Source organism: Lutra lutra, chromosome 5 (genome assembly GCF_902655055.1).
Source record: "Lutra lutra chromosome 5, mLutLut1.2, whole genome shotgun sequence".
Taxonomy (NCBI): domain Eukaryota; kingdom Metazoa; phylum Chordata; class Mammalia; order Carnivora; family Mustelidae; genus Lutra; species Lutra lutra.
The window spans coordinates 140,460,890-140,483,296 of NC_062282.1; the positions used below are offsets into that span (position 1 = coordinate 140,460,890).

At 35.9% G+C, this 22,407-nt stretch overlaps 1 protein-coding gene across 6 annotated transcripts in view; it reads right to left on the minus strand.

The window, feature by feature from the left end:
* The window catches only part of SRFBP1 (serum response factor binding protein 1), an 85,306-nt gene that overhangs the window by 26,287 nt on the left and 36,612 nt on the right, over positions 1 to 22,407 (minus strand). For all 6 annotated transcript variants that reach the window (XR_007127656.1, XR_007127655.1, XR_007127653.1 and 3 more), the window contains exon 4: positions 6,998 to 7,069. Coding sequence is in view for 1 of the 6 variants with exons in the window: in XM_047731229.1 (XP_047587185.1) it covers positions 6,998 to 7,069 (72 nt within the window). In the remaining 5 variants the exon portion in view is untranslated. The remainder of the gene's footprint in view (positions 1 to 6,997; positions 7,070 to 22,407) is intronic.

Sequence of the window (22,407 nt, forward strand, 5' to 3'; positions counted from 1 at the left end):
TAGTGGAGGAAATACAAAGATTTTGGCCAAAGGGTACAAATTTTCAGTTAAAAGATGAGTAAATTCTAGAGATCTAACATTCAGTCTGGTGATTATAGGCAGCAATACTTCATTAAATACTTGAAAGCATCTAAGACAATACATCTCAAAGGTACTCACCACAAAAAATTGTAATTTTACATATGGTGATAGATGTGATAATTAAGATTATGGTAATTTTTCATAATATATATGTGTATCAATCCATAAAGTTGTATAATAACTTAAACTCACACAATGTTTGTTATATGTCAATTATATTTCAATAAAACTAGAAACAAAAAATACAAAAATTTTTACCAAAATACTTAATATTAATATATCAGCATCATTAGGGCCAAAAAGCAAAGAAATAGCTTCTCAAATTATCATTCATTCAGCTGGCAATCTATTTAACAATAATGTGGTCTTACAGATATGTGACAAACCTACTTTGTAGCATTATGATATTTGCGAATACATGCATGTCCTTATTGCTTCTAATTTTTATAAACTGGAAATTTTGTTAAAAGTTGGCTACTCAACACCATCACCAAAGTCTTAGAGAACAACTATTCTTGTTATACTGAAACATGAAAAATGTCATAGTCTTTTAAGAAAACTTAAACATCAACAGATAATACAGCAAATAAATGCCATAAAACTTGAGTATGTGAGGGCGCACAAAACAATTTTTTTGGCAAAATGAAACTGAACACGGAAAGGATAAGCCCTGTTATTTTTACATCTGCTACAATAAGGCCTTTGAAGGGGGTCAAAAATACATTACCAGAATGTTTGATCTTCAAGAGTTTATTAGAGAAACGGAAAAAAAAAAAAAAAAAAAAAAGCAAGAGCCAGAGACAGTAGGTGAACTGCTTGAAGTCAGGCAGCTAATGGCAAAGCAACACTAATTTGAATGCAGAAACTCCTAGAAATTTAAGCCTCTTGCCTTTGCTAACCAGCAATCTTTGCAAATAGAATGCATTGTACAGATCTTCTTAAGATACATCTAGTCCTTCAAACTTATGTTTGATGCTTAATTGCTAGTTTTTTAAGTTAATTTTTATCTGTTCTTGATGGTCAGTTACTAATTTGCAAATCTGAGTAACTTATGATTTGTGGCCTAGAAAAAATATTCTAATGGGGAAAAGCTGCAAATGGAAAAACTGTTAATGGCATGCTTTACAAATACTAAGGATTTCAGTTTTCATTCTTCAAAAAGACCAAAAAAAAGTACACATGTATTTCTTAAAATGTGTGATTTAATGGAAGTTTTAGTTTAAAATATCATGTTTTATAAACAACAACAATCATTTAAAATAACCCTTATTTCTCCTAAGTAAACAATGTCAAATATAATATTTTCAACTTGCTTGATTTTATTCTTGACAAAGCAATTTGAAATCATTCAATGCCTTTTTTTTACTTCAAATTTTAACAAGAGGTAAAGGGGAATACAGACCAACGATTTTATCTAATAATTAGACTAATAGTCTTATTTCCAGATTACCTTGCCATCTGGGAACAGAAGTGACAAATGACAGACAGGTTTCTGAATTCAGTCTTTCTCAAGCAGTTTTCTTCTAAATTATTTGAGATAACTTTCTCTCATTCTGTGACTCATCTCCAAGGCCCCCTCTCAAATCTCTTTGGAGAGAAATGAAATATAAGCATAAAAGAGAGCCTTGTAAAGTAAGTGGGAGGAGGTCTGAAGCTTTGGCTGTGCTTTGGGTTTCGGCAGCTGTCTGCTATGTCTACAGTTTAAGTCTTTGGGCAGAGGGTAAGAACACACAAGAGTAAGCAGAGCAGAACCTGTAAAGAGACCTTTCAAATTCTTTACTCCTCCTTATTTCACTACTGCCCACCTTCCTGCCTCACTCACTTTTCCCCACTTTGTATTCACTGATGTTTATACTTATATAAACATGCCTCAATAAATGGTCTTACACATAAGGACACACATGGTCTTCACATAAGGACACGAACATCATCTTTTGAGGTTCACAATCTTGCTCTAATTTAAAAGGTTGACAAATGAACAATGAATTCATCCATGACAGAATGTGATAAACTTCACTGGAAAGATGAAAAATGGGGGCACCTGGGTGGCTCAGTGGGTTAAAGCCTCTGCCTTCAGCTCGGGTCACGATCTCAGGGTCCCGCCCGGGACTGAGCCCCAGATCAGGCTCTCTGCTCAGCAGGGAGCCTGCTTCCCCCTTTCTCTCTGCCTGACTCTCTGCCTACTTGTGATCTCTCTCTGTGTGTCAAATAAATATATAAAATCTTAAAAAAAAAAAAAAGAAAGATGAAAAATGTTACAGAGGTTTACAGAAATCTGAATACAGTCATATACCTGAAATTCACAAAAACTGACTAAAGGCTAAGCATTCTCTATGAACATTTTTTACACCTGCATGAAAAAAGTCTTCATAATATTAGAGGGTATGAGGGAACCACAGCTTTCCTTATTTAACATTGACACAACATTTGCCATGGAAAATTCTCAGGAAATTGTGGTTTTCACACACCTCGTTTCTTCCATTTCAAATAAATTAAGTAAAAAAGAGGAAAACATCTCATCTTTTTATGGAAAAATTTTATTTTGGTATACGGGTATTTTTTATGAACACAAGCATTAGGTGTTCAATTCTGAAAAGAATCTTGAGAATGTACATGTGAATACAAACAACTGTCTAAAAATGAAAAAGTTCTCTTACATGCAGTGTTCCTTCCTGTGAAAAGCTGCCTACAACAACCTGACTCAGAGTGAACTGGTAGAGGCAGAAAGCTGGGAGCAGTATTCTTAATATTTATACTTAATTTCAATTCTAGTTTCACCTAAAGATATATGCGTCCTTTTACTAAAAATAAGTAGGCAGGTAATAAGAAACAGTCCATTCAGCTGGATTAGAAGAACTCTGGCTTAGAGTCCACACTGAAGGCAACAGGAGACCTTTTTGCATTGGTTGGGCTCTTATAATCCCTGGGACACCAGGATTCTAAAATGGAGTCTTACAAATTAGGGACCCACTTGAGCCTTTTCTCCTAAACCTTTGTTTTGTAGGCTGAGACCAGGGTTTAGACCTTGGATCTGTTATCTGCTAATGTCTGCCTATAGGTATATTTTTTACCTTTCTGGGCCAGTATGTCCTTTCGTTAAATGGAGTTATCATCTTCCCTGAGAAAGCTAACATATATAAAGCACCTAATTGAGTCAGCAACTGTTAACAGATGTTCACAAATATTAATTTGCTTCCCCTTATCCAGCAGTTGTTTAATATACCTGTCTTATACTCCCTACTAGATTATATATTCCTCTGGAAAATATTGAGTTTCCTATTCCCTGTGTCATCGTCCACACCACCTAGCTGATTGCTTCGTGTGCAACACATGTTTTGAATTGCCAAGTTTCTGAAATCCTGGCCCCAGCTGTCTGGAAACGTCAACATTCTCGTGCTTCCACTCTTTAGCTTTCAACTTTCATCATATACATATTAGCTGCCTACTTAACCTTTCTACCCCTTTTCTGCATTTGAAAAATGAAGACTTTACTATTACTACACACACACACATATGTGCAAATGAATGCTTTCTACATGAGATCACTGTTGTAAGATAAACTGAGATAAGAACGTGTATGGAAGAACTGTGCAAGCTGTAAGATATTACATAAATTAGTTTGCTCTGCTCTGATCTGATCAACAGACAGCTCAAATGTATAGAGCTCTATGTAACAGGCTTCATTCCTGTGAGGTTACCTTTCACTGAGCTCACTTCCTATGACACACTGAAGAGCAATCAATCCTTTCTCCACAACAACACTGTTGCCTGCATCATTTTTTAGAGGTTTAATTTATTAACAGGTTTTCAAACAGAAGAACCTGAATCCAATGGGAGAATATCCCAAATGAAATAAAACACTAACAAAATAGGTGAAATCAAATAGCTTGGGAGGAATCTGAAATGATTTTTTAATCAGGGCAGTTTCCTTTGGCTTTAAATTCCTCCAGGGTTCCATCAAGAACTTGGATGAAACAGAACTGTTTCTCCTTCCTCCCTCTCCAGCTTCCCTTCCGTCCTTGCTTTTGTTTAGAGGAAGGTATAAACAGCAGAAATGTAGCCAGGTTTCACTTGACCCTTGACAGTGAGATCCTAAATTTCCTTTTTTTAAAAAAGATTTTTATTTATTTATTTTCCGAGAGCAAGAGCACACCAGCATGTGAGAAAGCATGAGCATGGGGAGAGGCAGGGAGAGAGGCAGAGGGAGAAGCAGGCTCCCTGCTGAGCAAGGAGCCCAACATGGGGCTGGATCCCAGAACCCTGGGTTCATGACCTGAGCCCAAGGCAGCTGAGTAACTGGATGAGCTACCAAGGTGCTCCAAGATCCTAAACTTTTTATCTGAATTAGTATTAAAAATTTCATCACTACAGGGGCGCTTCAGTGGCTCGAAGCCAGTTAAGTGTTCAACTGGATTTCAGCTCAGATCGCAGGGTTCTGAGATCTAGCCCTCTAGGTTCTGTGCTTAGCAGGGAGTCTGCTTGTCCCTCTTCTCCGCCCCTCACTGCCTCTCAGGCCCTGCTCAGGCACCTGAGCACTGTTTCTCTAAAATAAATTAATTAAAAAAATTTTCATGACTACAAATCCTGTCATATGCAAATGAATTTATTAATATAAAATAACAATGATAAGCTAATATAGATGTTTGTTGCCCATTTTTTTTGGATAAATGACATTCCACACACTGGAAAGTTGAAGGAAGCGTTGTAAATGGAAGAAGATACCCTAAAAAATTGATTTTATAAATATTACACATACACTAATGTTAATCTTCCAAAGTGAAAACAATCTGGCAGAGAAGATGCTTTTTACTTGAACCATAAATTAAACATTAATGAATACTTTTAAAATTTAGCAACCTTTAGGGGCGCCTGGGTGGCTCAGTAGGCTTAGCTGCTGCCTTCGGCTCAGGTCATGATCTCGGGGTCCCGGGATCGAGTCCCGCATCGGGCTCTCTGCTCAGCAGGGAGCCTGTTTCCCTCTCTCTCTCTCTCTGCCTGCCTGTCTATTTGTGATCTCTCTCTCTGTCAAATAAATAAATAAATAAATCTTTAAAAAAAAATTTAGCAACCTTTAGAAAGCTCAAAAAATTTATTCTGGAAAACTGATTTTTTTTTTTTTAATTATTTTATTTATTTATTTTGACAGGCAGAGATCACAAGTAGGTAGAGAGACGGGCAGAGAGAGAGGGGGTAGTAGGTTCCCTGCTGAGCAGAGACCCCCAATGCGGGGCTCGAGCCCAGGACCCTGAGATCATGACCTGAGCTGAAAGCAGAGGCTTTAACCCACTGAGCCACCCAAGCGCCCCTGATTTTTTAACTCTCAAGAGAAAAAAAAAATTCTATAACATTTTTATTCCATTACTACTATTATATTTAACATGTCATTATTTTGTCTGAGATACAGACCAAACCACAGTTTAGTTTCAGTTTAGTTTTTCCTCTCTTTATGAAAAAATCCCATGAAGTAAGAATATTTACTGTAGAATTATTCTAGTACAAAATAAAGAAACTGTTGTAAAATCATGTTCAGGGATTTAGTGTGGCTTTTCTCATCAGGACAATGGCACCAACAAGTTCTCCCTCCTCTCAAGCAAATAAAAACCTTTCATATTCTGGCGTTCTTAAAATGTTTTAAAATCTAACATGTCTCATATCACTTGCAGAAAAGTCAGTGCTAGTCTATAAAAACAAAGAATCAGAGCATTCTTTCCTCAGGGCGGGAATAGGCAAACTGACATCCATAGTTGGATATTCTAACATAAGGCTCTGGATAATCAATAAAATAAATAGGCAGAAAATCAGTAAAGACATAAATCACCTGAACAACACCAAAAACCAAGAGACCTACTTGTCATTTTTAGGACACTGATGCCAAGAGAAAACATACTGTTTTCAAGTGCATATGAAATAGTCACCAATATAAGCCATTCTGGATCACAACACAAATAAAAATCATAAAAAGTCTGCTCATGGATCACAAAGGAAACAGTCATGAAAACATACCTAGAAGATTCCTTAACTGTTCAGAAATTAAACAACATACTTCTAACTACACCATGGTGAAACAGAAAGTTTCAAGGGAAATTTAAAATACTGTGAACTCAAAGAAAATGAGAATACAACCTATCAAATTTAAGGGTGCAGCTAAAGGAGTGCTTACATAAAGCAACTTTGCAACACTAAATGCTTGTTAGAAAAGAAGCAATCTCTAAAATCAGTAACTGAAGTTTCCACATTAAGAAACTAGAAAAAAGAGCAAAGTGGACATAAATGCAGGAAACATGAAATAATATACATTAGAGCAAATGCCAATGAATGCGAAAACAGAGAAGCAACACAGAAATATCCATTAATCCAAAATCCGCTCTTAGCCTGGAACTGTCCTATGTAGACATTAGCAGAGCAGGCAGAAATGAAAAAGGCGAAATAGTAGGAGCAGGAGAACTGGGTAAAAGTCCCAACTGCCATTTGGTACACCTTTACTCAGCTCACTTCATTCTTTCTGAACTATAGTTCCCTCATTTGTAAAAAGAGGGTAAAAATAATCTTTCACAAGTACTAAATACAGAGATTAAATGAAATAGTCATAAAAATTACTTGGAAAAAATAAAAATATTCTTTGCTATGATTATTAAAATTAATGACTTGTTACTAACACACAAATGCCACAATAAGTTCAACATACATTTACGGACCTTGAAGGTGTGCTATCATAAGCAAAGCAAAATTCATAAATTACCATAAAAATATTTTTTTGATGGCAATAATAGAGCTGAAGTGGGGAAAATCATCATATTCTAATAGTAACTGGGTTGTTAAGTTTTTTTCTTCAAGGAAAAAGGTGATAAGAAAAAGTTGGTCAACCATATAAAGCAGTAACTTTTTTTAAAAGAAAGACAATCCATTGCAGACATACCTTTTTGCAGATTTTTTCAAAGCTGATATCATCAGTGAGCGCAGATTTAGTTACTACATCAGGTTTCAATTCCTGTAAAAAAAAGGGGGGGGATTTTAGTTATGAGTTTAATCTTAGTTACCTATTTATTTTTGTGGGGGAGGAGCAGAGGGAGAGGTAAGAGAGAATCTTAAGCAGGTTTCATGCCCAGCATGGAGCCCTAAGAGGGGCTCTATCTCACGACCTTGAGGATCATGACCTCAACCGGAATCAAGAGTAGGATGCTTAACCAACTGAGCCACCCAGGCATCCAGTTATGAGTCTAATTTTAATGCACCATTCAGTATTTAATGCATCATTCATTATTTTAATACTTGCCATGTTTTGCTTTTATGAAATCTGATATTAAATAAGTTCTTAATTTTAGATGAGAACTTCAATCACATAGTATGAAATTATCATACTATGAAAAACCACAGCAAAATGAATTCAAGAGCTAATCCTCCTAGGACAAGTACACTCAGATTCCATGGAAGCCAGCAAATTTCATGCACCATAGAATTTCCAGCTTAGTAACAGTTCTTTAATGGAAATAAGATTAATATTACTCAAAATATTAATTTAAGACTTCTACATTTCAAAGAAATTATTACTTTATTTTAATGACATTTCAGGACATTAGCAATTATATAATTTTATAGAGAAATGTAAAGATTTATAGAGAAATGCATACTTTTATTTTTTTTTTGACAGAGATCACAAGTAGGCAGAGAGGCAGGCAGAGAGAGAGGGAGGAAGCAGGCACCCCGCTAAGCAGAGAGCCTGATGCAGGGCTTGATCCCAGGACCCTGGGATCATGACCTGAGCCGAAGGCAGAAGCTTTAACCCATGGAGCCACCCAGGCACCCCGAGAAATGAATACTTTTAATTAATGATTAAATAATCTAACCTACAAAAGACTTTTTACATTGTGCAAGGAATTAATCCAAATTTATTTTAGAAAATTAAAACCAGAAAAGCAGAGAAAAATAAGTAAAATTTCTAACAGTGTTTACATGGTTGTAATTTCATTATACACCCTTCTATATGCTTCTTTAAGAGAATTAAGTTTGGTAATATAGTTCACTAAAGAATGAGAGCTTTAGATCTCACAAAAATGAAATTTCTCTCTCTCTTTTTTTTTAAAGATTTTATTTATTTATTTGACAGAGAGAAATCACAAGTAGGCAGAGAGGCAGGCAGAGAGAGAGGAGGAAGCAGGCCTCCTGCTGAGCAGAAAGCCCGATGTGGGGCTCGAACCCAGGACCTGGGATCATGACCTGAGCCGAAGGCAGCAGCTTTACCCACTGAGCCACCCAGGCGCCCGAAATTTCTCTTAACAGTTATCAAGTTATGCTACCATGCATGAAAAACTACAATAAACATTTGTGTATTTTTTTTCAAGATACTATTTGGAAGAAAGGTAAATAAAATCAGATAGTTGGTTTTAAAATAACACTGAGTGACAGTAAGTTAGATAAATGTGTGATATGGTAAAAAAAAATACAGAAACAATTCTGTGAAAATTATTTAAATTATATATAGTTTTAAGATTTATTTATTTATTTAGAGAGAGAGAGACAGAGACAGAGAAAAAAGGAGAGAGAGTATGAAGCCGACTCCACACTGAGCATGAAGCTCACCACAGGGCTCGAACTCACAACACTGGGATCACAACCTGAGCCAAAACAAGGGCTGGAGGCTTAACTGACCGTGTCACCAAGGTGACCCCAAATTATATTTTAAACAAAAATAGGATCAGGTCACCTGGGTGGCTCAGTTGGTTGAGCCTCCAACTCTTGGTTTTGGCTCAGTCCCTGATAAGGGGTGATGAGATCAAGCCCTGTCTGGGTCTCCCTCTCAGTGGGGAGTCTGCTCTCTTTCTTTCTACCTCTGTCTCTCTCCCCACTCACATATGTGCAGTCGTACTCTCTCTCTCTCCTTCTCAAATAAACAAATGCATCTTAAAAAAACAACAACAAAAAAACACCAGGACCATAGCATTTTGTAAACTAGTTTTATCATTTAATGGCAGAGCAAATATCTATCCATCTTCTTTTTATTCTCTTACATAGCTGTCCTTATTTATTTAACCAATCTATTATTGGACATTAGTATGTTTTCTGATTTTTTAAATCTTTTTATAAATAAGAATGGAGTAACTATCCTTGTATATGCTGATTTGTATAACTCCTGAAAAATTACCACATGTTCTGTAGTAAAGAGCTATACTATGCTTTTAGAAAATGAACTGAATGAAAAAAAAAAAAAAAAAAGAAATACTGATATTAACGGTCCAATGTCAGAAAGATCAGAAAGCACAGTTTCTGATAATACAGAATATTTTGTATACAGGAATACAACTGGGAAAAAATGTGTATGTAAAACAAATCTATATAAAGAGCATGAAAATAATAGACTATTTTAAGTTTGTGTGTGTGTATGTGTGTGTGGGTAATATCTCTTTAGGAACTAATGAGCTAATTTGAAAGATGGCCTCCCTGTCAGTTTAAAGTCACTAAAACTATTTATAATTAAAAATATCCAAATTTGGGGGCACCTGGGTGGCTCAGTGGGTTAAAGCCTCTGCCTTCGGCTCAGGTCATGATCCCAGGGTCCTGGGATCAAGTCCCGCATTGGGCTCTCTGCTCAGCAGGGAGCCTGCTCCCCCCACCCCCGCCCCACCGCCACCTCTCTGCCTGCCTCTCTGCCTACTTGTGATCTCTGTCTGTCAAATAAATAAATGAAGAAAAAAAAATCTTTAAAATCCATTTTTTTTTGTTGGCTGGCTATAAGTATCTTTTTCTACTCTGTAAGTAAAAAAAAAATAATTCTAAGAGTAAATCAGTTAATTGTTATTGCAAACATGAAATTAATATGTACAGAAGATAATGCTGCTTAAATTTCAACCAATCCTCATACTCCCTCCAGATGAATAAACTCAACAAGGACTATGTGAACCATGCCTTCATCATTATTAGGGGATAGAGGATACAATAAACTTCAAAGTATCTCCAAGATGAGAAACTAACACCAAATTCAACCTAGCACTCACTGCATTACACACTTGCACAGAGAAACAGGGAGTAGAAAATTAAGATACTGGGGAAGTTGATACTAGAAAAAGACCTCCAGATTGGATCTAAAAGCAAAACTTAAGTCTACACTATATATATGAGGTACACAAAAAACACAGCAATTCAAAAAGGCTAAAAATAAAGGAATTCACCAAGATAGGAACAGTAAGAAATAGGAAATAGGAACAGTAAGAAAGCAGGAGTTGAGATCATGTATCAGATGAAGAATAATTAAAGAAAAAAATGAAATGAGACACAGGAGATTTCCAAGATATGGAAAAACGGAAACATATTATTAACAGAAGACTTTTATACAACAGTTCAGCTGAAAATAGGGGGGAAAGCATTAGAAAATCTTAACATAATAAGTTGTTTCTATCTTACAGATTTATTTTGAACATTTTATCTGTCTTATATTTATTTTGAACATTAAAAAATTTATCGTATATTAAGTCAAAGTAGGTATTAGTAAGTTCATCAAGTAAAATGCTAAAAACAACACTCCCTGATCCCAATGAAAAAGCAGGAATTAAAGAAAACCAACGGACAAAAAGGCTTATCTACCCAGAATTTTTAAAACAAAACAACAAAAACTTCAATCAACTCTTGGGAAAGGAAAAATATAAACAGAAATTTCAGGGTTTCTGAAAATTAATAAGGCAACACTGCATTTCACAATCTATGGGACACATTGAAAGTGGTTTCTATTTTTGAGACAAGTATATAAATAAGGAAACAAAAATAAATGAATAGTCAACTAAAAGGAACCTAAATTATCTTTATTCTTCACTTATCAAATGGAAAGGAAGACTCAATTAAATCATGTGATTTGTCCAAGGTCCTATTGTTAGTTGGTGGTAAGACTGACCTAATTAATTAATGATTAATTAATTAATAACTGACCTAATTAATGATCTACTGGATCATAATCTATTTTATTGCCACTTTGATATAATCCAAAAGATTTCCACCATATTTAAAGCACTGATGTAAAAACTGACACAAAAGTTAAACTCTATCTCATGGTTCACAATGTCATGTGCACTGAACATGGTCAGAATCTTCTAGGTCTAAGAACCTTCTAGTTTTAAAGTAGGTAGGAATGATTTATAGAAGCTTTTTTATTATACCTTTCAAAACACAAAAAATAGGTGTTTTTTAACAAGTGTGAGGCGCTAAGCAACCCCAGCACCTAATTCTGGCAACTTACGTGGTCTTTCAGAAATACCATTGGGAAAATGTTATAAAGGTTCAAAATATAGAATACGCTTAACAGGGAAACTGAAATTGATCTGAACTTAATGAGGTTGAGAATATTTAAAGAAACATGAGTGCCACTAAAAAAGGCTGGGCATTTCTTGGGTAAATTACAAGCAAGAGGCACTGTCAAGATATGTGAAGGGTTAGAAAGTTAGTAAGTAAGCCTGACATGTGGTTTACTTACTGTAAGTAAGTAAGTAAGGATGCAAGCAGAAGACATAAAACTCTTGGGCCTGAGATAAAGAGTGGTTTATTACTCAAGTGCCAGAGTACCTGCTCTCTATCTCATCTGTTCTTTCTGAAAACAAAACAAAACAAAACAAACAAACAAACAAAAAAACAAACAAAAAAACAAAAAACAAACAAAAAACAAACAACAAAAAAAAACCAAAACCTCAAAAACCCCAGACACACAGTAGACAATAAACTTAAATTATCCACACAATCAAAACTAAAGGAGCCTTTAAGGAATATAATACCTCTGAAAAATGGCTACTAAGCAGAGAACATATTCTTAGACTGAAGAAGGGAAAAGCATCTGTTTACATTCTTACTTTGGCAGTATAACCAGCAACACAAATTAGGATTATAATAACCTCTACTTTTACAACATAAGTAACTATTATTTGCACATTATGTACTAGGTTGAATGGCTTTCCAAATATGTCCATGTCCCAATTCCCAGAGCCTGTCAGCGTGCTACCTAACAGGGCCAAAGGGATCTTGCAGATTTAACTAAATTAAGGATTTTAAGATGTGTGTATTATCCTAGATTATCCAGATGGTCCTAAAGTAACCAAGAGTCTTCATGGGAGAGCAGCAGAGAATAGGAGTTAGATAAAGAGAACGGGGTGGCAGTGGGGGAGGGAGAAAGGAAATGAGCAAGAGCAGGAGACTGAAACCTGAAGATGCTACCCTGGTGGACTTGAAGATAGAAGGAGGGGCCATGAGCAAAGGAATCCCAGTGGCCTCTAAAAGCTGAAGATGGCAGGAGACTGATTCTCCTCTAGACACTCCAGAAGGTATACAAGCCTGATGACACTCTGATTTTAAGGCTTTTGACTGCTAGAACTCTAAGATACTATATCCTTGTTGCTTTAAGCCATTAAATTTATGATAATTTGTTAGAGCAGCACTAAGAAGCTAACATACTTTCTATCTCCTACCAAACTTCATATTATCATACCGTATTATTTGGACAAGCACTTTGTACCATAAATAATAATGCCCAGAGTCAAATATTTACCTTAAATTATCAAAGTAAGATTTAGATGCAGATGAATGACTTAAACATTCCTTATGACAACACTTATTCTTGGGTATTTTGGAACCAGGTTGTTTATTGCCTTTGTTTTAAATATAAGCACATGACAGCACAGGGGATGCTATCTCCTCTAAGTTTAGTTTGTACAATACTTTTAAATAGTATTTAAGTAGTAAAACTGTATAGCTAGGAATGCTATACCAAACCTAGAATTTTTGTTTAGTGCTAACATAAGTAGACACTGAGAAGCTAATAAATCAAATGTCTTTTTAGACAATGCAAAAATGGCGATAAACAGTATATTATGAAGTTATTCCTCCTTCCCTGTATGTTTACTCATAAGGGATCAGGTACTGCTTTCAGAATAAGACTCTGATGTATTGTCACAAGTGGATCGAAAGCACCTCAAATGTTAGTATTCCCTTCAGGAGGCAAGAGGAAATTTAACCCACAGCCTTTTTGAATCCTTCTAAGAGTCCACTGTGGAGTCCACCTGGGAAGTTCATGCTGAACTTTCAGAATTCACAAACTGTCTCTTACTTCTCTACATTCTAGATTTATGTACATTCTGACTCAGGATATCTAATATACTTTCAAAGGAAGAAGTTTTAAAAAACATTTTCATTTTTCTTGGATTGAGTGAAAAACTAAACAATGGGTTATAATTTGGCTGTACAATTTTAGTCATATTTTAAGAATAAATTACCCTGCAAATGGATTATGAAAGCTAGCTGCTATATCAAGATTCATTAAGGTCCACTAGGGATACTGGGAATGGATTTTTTTTTTTTTTAAACATGAAGTAATTCACAATTTTCAACGAATACTTGGGATGATGGATAGTTCATAGGATTTCCAGCTGTGGAATCCAGGATTTACCTGAATGCATCTATTATTTTTGTTATAAATGAATGGTTCCCTACAAGAGTTCCAAAAGCAAGTAAAATTGGAAGGTTTGTGGATAAAACTCCAAAAAGCCTTAATTTAGGTAAAAAAGAAAACTCTGAAAGACAAATGGTACAGAGAGGCTTGAACCACAAAGAGTTCCAACAATTTCAGTTTTCTGCCTAACGATTCGGAAGTGGAAGTGCACTATTAACCAACCAGCTTGTTGGGGACAGTTTTGTTTCAAGTGCATGGGAAGGAAACAAACCTGAACATGGTCAGGCAGTAAGCTATCTAGTCAAACTGAAATGGCCTAAGGTACAATATAAAACAGTCTCAGAATAATTTGATTATACTAACGTTTGCCTTCCACTTTCTTGATATAGAAATGGAATGAAAAGCCTAGAGTGTAGGTTCTTCAAGGGTAAGAAAGGTGTTTTATTCACCTCGGCCTATTAGACCCCAGTACAAAACATTTACTGAACAGAATTGGATCAGACTAAAGAAATTTAAAATGACTATTTCTTAGTGAGAAAAGAGAAAACCTAAAACAGATCAGTAAAGTCTCTTATCAATAGAAAAGTCAAATTCAGGATTTGCCAACAAATATTTAGCTGCAAATGTGGGCTTTTTCTTTATGAAGAAAAGCTTTGCTTCTTTATGAAGAAAAGCTTTGCTTCTTTATGAAGCAAAGCTGAAGAGAACAAATTCTGGAAAGGATGGCAAGGAGGACTCCTAGGGTATTGCAAGGTGGAGCATTTACTGCTCAAAAGTATTGTACGTTAATATACTTCTTTTTTTAAAAAAAAAAAGGAACCAGAGAAGGTAAAATACTACTACTTAAGGAGTCACTGAAACATACATTTTATGTTGTGAATGGGTAGGAACCACATTAGCTAATAAGTTAGGCAGGTAGCAGCTAAAAGGTAAGACTTTGTTCTCTCTCAGAAAAGATTTTAAGCCAAATGGAAAACTAAGGTCCATTTCTAGACCCCGCAGCAGACATTTTACATAGCAGCTATTTATTCATTCCAAGGTCATTTTACAAATACCTAGTTTTGAAAGGTTATCTGCTCCCCTCATGCACCTGGTTAGGAAAATATCCATTAAAAATGTTGAGAGAAAAGACACTAGTTCAGGGCTTGTGGGATAATCATGCATTATGCAATTTCTAGTGTATGGAGTTAATTCTAAATAAAATGACTAACCAGATAGGAACACTTAGTTTTCTTTTATATAAAAATTCTAAAGCCTTTTTCCAGATAAAAGTAGTTCTCTTAAATCTTAGAAAGGTTTTTCTCTATTTTAAATTGAATATGTCAAATATTCAACAATTTCAAATGTAGAACAATAAACATTCTTCCATGTGGTAATTTGCAAATTTTATACCAAAGTTGTACATTATGGATGTAGGGAAAAAACTACCTAGATACATTTCAATTTAGGAAGAGAAATTTTTTAACATTTTAAAATCCAATAAATATGAGCAAACACATTAAGTGACAACAAAAAAAAGATAAGTAGCAAAAACACAAAGCCATTCGCAACTAGAAAACCATGGATCAAGGATAAACCATAGGAAAACGAAAATACCAGAGTTAAATTACAGATGCAAAATATGGAATACTGCACTAAACAACTCTAAAAAAGATTCATGCTAAATTAGACAAGTAAAACCTGAGCAATTTTATCCAAATGTAGAGAAATCCTATAGTGTTTTCACTTAAAAAAAAAGTTATCACCAATGCAAGGGAAATAGAAAAATATCAGTAATTTACTAATCAAACGCTGACTTAGCTTCTGAAACTGGGCTTAAGTAGTTTCTTTTCCTTTGACTTCCTTACGACTCAAGTCTGAAAATCCTAATCTTGGTATTTTATTCACTTGGGAGTTTACTCATCAGTGAGCAGGGCTGTGTGTTGACTTGTATAAAACACAACTTCTTTCGTTAGAGATTCAATCCAGCTTTACTTTCTAACATCAGTATAATTTATTTTTTATTTAAGCTTTCAAATAATTAGAATTATCCAATCCATCACAAAGATGAAATAAAGCATTAAATTCCTTATAATTTATATGAGAGGAATTAGCACTCCATTCACTAAAACATTAAAATTGCAAGACACTTATGCTATTATGTAATTCTATACCCATGCAGAAAAGGGTTAACTCAGCAGGCCTGGGTTGCTCAAACTCTGTACATAACTGAAAAAGGTGTATCTTTAGAACTGGCCATTGGCCAGCTTCTGGAGATGAGTTCTGAGCCCTTGGAACACAGGATACCAATTTGATCAGAGAGTTGAGCTAATAATGTTGGGCTAATAACCCTCTGGAAGGGTTAAGTCTGAGTCATTGATGAGGGCAGCCATGCAGGTAATTCACATCTACATGACTGGCTTTAGGTTAAAACCCCGGGCACGGAAGGCTCAAGTCAGCTTTCCTGGTTGGAAACACTTTGCAAGTGTTGTCATATATGACTGCTGGGGGTATGTCCATGTGTCTATATTGGAAGAGGAAGCAAGATTCAAGCTTATGCCTGGTATCTTCTGGACTTTCCCCTCACTTGCCATTTCCTATTGCTGATTTTTTTTTTAAGATTTTATTTATTTATTTGACAGAGAGAGAAAGAGATCACAAGTAGGCAGAGAGGCAGGCAGAGGGAAAAGGGGAAGCAGGCTCCCTGCTGAGCAGAGAGCCCAATGCGGGGCTCAATCCCAGGACTCTGAGACCATGACCTGAGCTGAAGGGAGAGGCTTAACCCACTGAGCCACCCAGGTCCCTCTCCTTTTGCTGATTTTTATCTGTATCCTTGAACAATAATAAAATATTACTGTGAGAATATAAGCTTTTTTTGAGTATTGTGAATCCTTCCAGTGAACCAATGAGCCTAAAAGGAAATGTTAACCCAAGAAAGTTTAAGAGATCCATTCAAGGTATCAACAACAAGGCTGGGCCTGGAAACACCACATTGTGCTTTTTGCCATATTCTGTTGTCAGTCGTGATAAATCAGAAATGGTTTTCATTCTTTCCTCATCACAATCAAGTAAAGTTGTTCAAGTTTCCTACATTAAAAGTAGTCATCCACTAATAACAAGACTCATCAGAATATTCCAGTTCCTTTATTCCACATTATGCTGGATACTACTGCTTTGCTTACATTCAAAATGGCAAATTTAACTGGAATGAGGTAATCCCAATTTTGATTATTGGTCTATCTCCCTTTCCTTCTTTTTTCCAGAGGCTTTTGAGACCCGTATCTTCTGACTCATAACTAGATAACCACTGTAGTGTTGTCTCTGAGTCAGTGGGCGAAGTAAGTTTGCAATCAAACTGTTCCAAATCACACTATGGGCAGGGAGACTGAGTCAAGACAAAAAGTAACTTGGAGGCAGTAACCATGTTGATTTTTTTAATTCCAAGAGGCTCTCATTAAGGTAGAGCTTTTAACTTCATAAAATAGAAGACAAAATGTGACTCAAATTGGAGTATGTTTAGGTTATGAGGGGTAAAACCAGATACAAAGAATTAAAGGGTGACAAGAGAAGTCTGAATTCTTAGAGATTTTTTGGGGGGAGTCTACTTGGAAATGAGGCAAGAAATGTATTTCTCTGAAATACAGAATCTGAAATAGCTCGTGAGAGAGCTACTGACATCCAAATCTTCATGCCTTTCCACAGATGGAAATCTCATTATGGTTACCCTTCAGTGACAACAAAACTGTTCTTAAATGTTGTTCTACTGTTTCCTAAATACAGTTCTACCAGATGGAACTTCAATAAGGTATACTCTGCTTTATTGCCAAGGGATTTTTTTTTCCCCAAATAAAATATCTGTCTTCCTCCTTTACCTATTCCTGTGTTCCCTATTGCAACTAATGGCATCTCCAGCCTCTGCTGCTTAGAGGAGACAGCTCAGAGTCATCCGACACTATGGGCCTCTTCGTCATGCTTCTGTTATGTTCTTATCCCCATTTTGCTTTTTCTCCTGTACTGTCTGTTGAATTTGGTTCCTTCCTGTGGACAACCATTACCCTACCCGTAGGTTCAGGATTCCATTATGGATATAATCCCCACAGCAAGGAGGTCAAATAGGAAATATTTCCAGTTTTAAGATAAAGGAACAGACTAAAAAACACACAATTAGACATTAAGTACAAAAAAGGTATCAACCCGACTTGTAAACCTTAGGATGTGACACAAGTAGCTTTATTCTTCTTTGCTTTTTTAATTGCATTCTTCTATATCTTAAAATATATCAACACACTGAACTTATTTTGAAATTCAAATTCTTAAACCTGAAATGAAAAATGAACAACAGTCTCAAACATTGTTAGACAAATGATTAAAAAAAGTAAACTAAAAAATTCACCAGTAACTATGATAAAGATTAATCTTCAATCTGATTAGAAAAATCTAATGGTTCTTTACTATATAACCTCTTAAAAACCTATTTATTTAGATGTGTATATTAATATTTGAAACATGTTACTGAGAGCTTTCCACTGTGCAGAACACCAGGCACTGTGTAAAAAGACAAATATCCCAATAAAAAGTTATTGATGGTACATACCTACGAATAATTATTTTAAATGTAAATAGACTAAATACACCAATGAACAGATAGAGGATGAATGAATGGATAAAAAAAAATAAGACCCCCCTATAAGCTGCATAGGAGACTCACTTCAGACCTATAGATGGAGTGAAGGGATAGCAAAGGATAGTCCATGCAAAGAGAAATGAAAGGAAATCTGGGGTAGCAAAACTTGGATAAAACAGACTTTAAAACACAAGCTAGAGGCTTTAGGATTTTCTACATAGAGTATCATAACAACAATAATCAGTGACAATTTTACTTCTTCCTTTGCAATCTGGATGCCTTTCTTTCCTTTTTCTCGTGTAGTACCATGTTGAATGTTGTTGAAAGTGGTGAGAGTGGGCATCCTTGTCTTGTTCTGATCTTAGAGGGAAAAGTTTTAAATTTTCACCAATGAGTATGATGTTAGTTGTGGATTTATCATATATGGTTCTCATTATGTTGAGGTACATTTCCCTCTTTACCCACCTGATAGTTTTTGTCATAGGTGGATGCTGAATTTTGTCAAATGCTTTTTGGGCATCTCTTGAGCATTTTTATTCTTCATTTTACTTATGTGGTATATCATACTGAATGATTTGCAGATATTGAACCACCCTTTCATCCCTTGAATAAGCCCCACTTGACCATGATGTATAATTCTTTCACTGTACTGTTAAATTCAGTTCCCTAATATATTTTTTTAAGATTTTATTTATTTGACAGACAGAGATCACAACTAGGCAGAGAGATAGGCAGAGAGAGAAGGGGAAGCAGGCTCCCCGCTGAGCAGAGAGCCCGATGTGGGCTCGATCACAGGACCCTGGGATCATGACCTGAGCTGAAGGCAGAGGTTTAACCCACTGAGCCACACAGGTGCCCCTGGTTCCCTAATATTTTGAATCAACTATTTCTTCATCAGGGATATTGGCCTGTATGTTTTTATACAGTGTCTTTGTTTTAGGCAAAAGAGTAAGGTCGGTCCTATAGAATGACTTTGGAAGAGTTCCTTTCTCTTCAATTTTTTAGAGTAGTTTGAGGAGGACAGGAATTAACTCTACTTTAAATGTTTAGAACTCAACTGTGAAGCCATGTGATCCTGGACTTTGTGTGTTGGGAGTTTTTTGATTACTGATTCAATGTCACTATTAGCAATTAGTCTGTTCAGATATTCTATTTCTTCCTCAGTCTTGAAAGATTTTATGTTTCTAGGAATTTATCCATTTCCTATAGGCTGTCAAATTTGTTGGCATAGAAATGTTCACAGTAGTCTTATGATTGTTGCATTTTATACTTCTCTTATACTTCTGATTTTATTTATTTGGGTGTTGTCTTTTTGGTGATGCGTCTTGGTAATGACTTATCTATTTTATTTATCTTTCGAAAGAACCACCTCTTAGTTTCATTAATCTTTTCTACTGTGTCTCCGTTTTGTTTTATTTCCACTATGATCCCTATTATTTCCTCCTTTCTACAAACTCTAGGCTTTGTTTTTTTTCTAGGTACTTTAGGTGTTAAGGTTAGCTTTTCTGAGATTTTCCTTGTTTCCTGAGGTAGGAATGTACTGTTATCAACTTGCCTCTTAAAGCTGCATTCCTTGTATCCTATAGATTTTGGAGCACTGTGTTTCAATTTTCATTTGTTTAAAGGTATTTTTTTGATTTCCTCTTTATTTCTTGCTTTACCCATTGGTTGTTCAATAGCATGTTATCTAGTCTCCACATATATATATATATTTTTTTTTTTTTCTGGTTTTCTTCTCATAGTTATTTATAATTTCAAACCACTATAGTTGAAAAAGATGCCTGGTGTGATTTCATTCTCATAAATTAATTGGGACTTGTTATGTGGCCTAACATACAATCTGTCCTGGAGAATGTTCCATGTGAACTTGAGAAGAATGTGAACTCTATTGTTTTGGATAGAATGTTCTGATTTATCTAGTAAGTCCATCTGCTCTGATGTGTCACTCTAGGCCAATGTTTCCTTATTAATTTTCTGTCTAGATGATCTATTCATTGGTGTAAGTGGTATATTAAAGTCCCCTACTGTTATCATATTATTGTCAATTTTTCCATTTGTGTGAGTTAATATTTGCTTTATAGATTTAGGTGCTCCTATGTTAGGTGCGTACATATTAACAAGTGTTCTATCTTCTTGTTGGGATGACTCCTTTATCACTATGTAATACCCTTTTCTTTTTACTTTTCTTAACTTCTTTTCAGTGTACCAGAATTCATTGTTTATGTACCACACCCATGTTCCATGTAATATCTGCCCTCCATAATACCCACCACCAGGCTCACCTAACCTCCCACCCCCCACCCCTTCAAAATCCTCGGATTGTTTCTCAGAGTCCACAGTCTCTCATGGTTTGTCTCCCCCTCCAATTTCCCCCAACTCAACTTCTCCTATCTCCCCATGTCCTCCGTGTTATTTCTTATGCTCCACAAGTAAGTGAAACCATATGATAATTGACTCTCTCTGCTTGACTTATTTCACTCAGCATACTCTCTTCCAGTCCCATTCATGTTGATACAAAAGTTGGGTATTCATCCTTTCTAATGGAGGCATAATACTCCATAGTGTACATGGACCACATCTTCTTTATCCATTCGTCCGTTGAAGGGCATCTTGGTTCTTTCCACAGTTTGGTGACTGTGGCCATTGCTGCTATGAACACTGGGGTACAGATGGCCCTTCTTTTCACTATATCTGTAACTTTGGGGTAAATTCCCAGTAGTGCAATTGCAGGGTCATAGGGAAGCTCTATTTTTAATCCTTAAAAAATTAATCCTTAAATTTTTAATTTTTAATTAAATTTTTAATTTTTAACCCTTAAAAAATTAAAAATAGAGCTTCCCTATGACCCTGCAATCACCTTGCATTCCCACCAACAGTGTAAGAGGGTTCCCCTTTCTCCACATCCTCTCCAACACACGTTATTTACTGTCTTGTTAATTTTGGCCATTCTAACTGGTGTAAGGTGGTATCTCAATGTGGTTTTGATTTGAATCTTACTGATGGCCAGCGATGATGAACATTTTTTCATGGGTCTGTTAGCCATTTGTATGTCTTCTTTGGAGAACTCTCTGTTCATGTCTTCTGCCCATTTTTCGACATGAGTATCTGTTTTGAGTGTGTTGAGTTTGAAGAGTTCTTTATAGATCCTGGATATCAGCCTTTTGTCTGTACTGTCATTTGCAAATATCTTCTCCTATTCTGCGGCTTGCCTCTTTATTTTGTTGACTGTTTCCTTTCAAGTGGAGAAGCTTTTGATCTTGATGAAGTCCCCAAAATTCATTTTTGCTTTTGTTTCCTTTGCCTTTGGAGACATATCTTGAAAGAAGTTGTTGTGGTCGATATCAAAGAGGTTACTGCCTCTTCTCCTCTAGGATTCTGATGGATTCCTACCTCACGTTGAGGTGTTTTATCCATTTCGAGTTTATCTTTGTGTATGGTATAAGAGAATGGTCGAGTTTCATTCTTCTACATATAGCTGTCCCATTTTCCCAGCACCATTTATTGAAGAAACTGTCCTTTTTTCTACCGTGTATTTTTTCCTGCTTTGTTGAAGTTTATTTGACCATAGAGTTGAGGGTCCATATCTGGGCTCTCTACTCTGTTCCACTAGTCTCTGTGTCTGTTTTTATGCCAGTACAATGCTGTCTTGGTGATCACAGATTTGTAGTAAAGCTCGAAATTAGGCAATGTGACGCTCCCAGTTTTGCTTTTCTTTTTCAACATCTCCTTAGCAATTCGGGGTCTCTTCTGATTCTATATAAATTTTAGGATTGTTTACTCCAGCTCTTTAAAAAATGCCTGTGGAATTTTGGTCAGAATGGCATTGAAAGTATAGATTGCTCCAGGTAGTATAGACATTTTATTTTTATTTTTAGATTTTATTTATTTATTTGACAGAAAGAAAGATCACAAGTAGGCAGAGAGGCCACAAGCAGGCAGAGAGGCAGGCAGAGAGAGAGGGGGAAGCAGGCTCCCCACTGAGCAGAGAGCCCGAAGGGGGGCTCGATCCCAGGACCCTGAGATCATGACCTGAGCTGAAGGCAGAGGCTTTAAACCACTGAGCCACCCAGGCGCCCCGTAGTATAGACATTTTAACGATGTTTATTTTTCCAATCCATGAGCATGGAATGGTCTTCCATCTTTTTGTGTCTTCTTCAGTTTCTTTCATGAGTGTTCTGTAGTTCCTCGAGTACAGATCCTTTAACTCTTTAGTTAGGTTTATTACCAGGTATCTTAAGGTTCTTGGTTCTATAGTAAATGGAATCGATTCTCTAATTTCGCTTTCTGTATTTTCATTGTTAGTTGT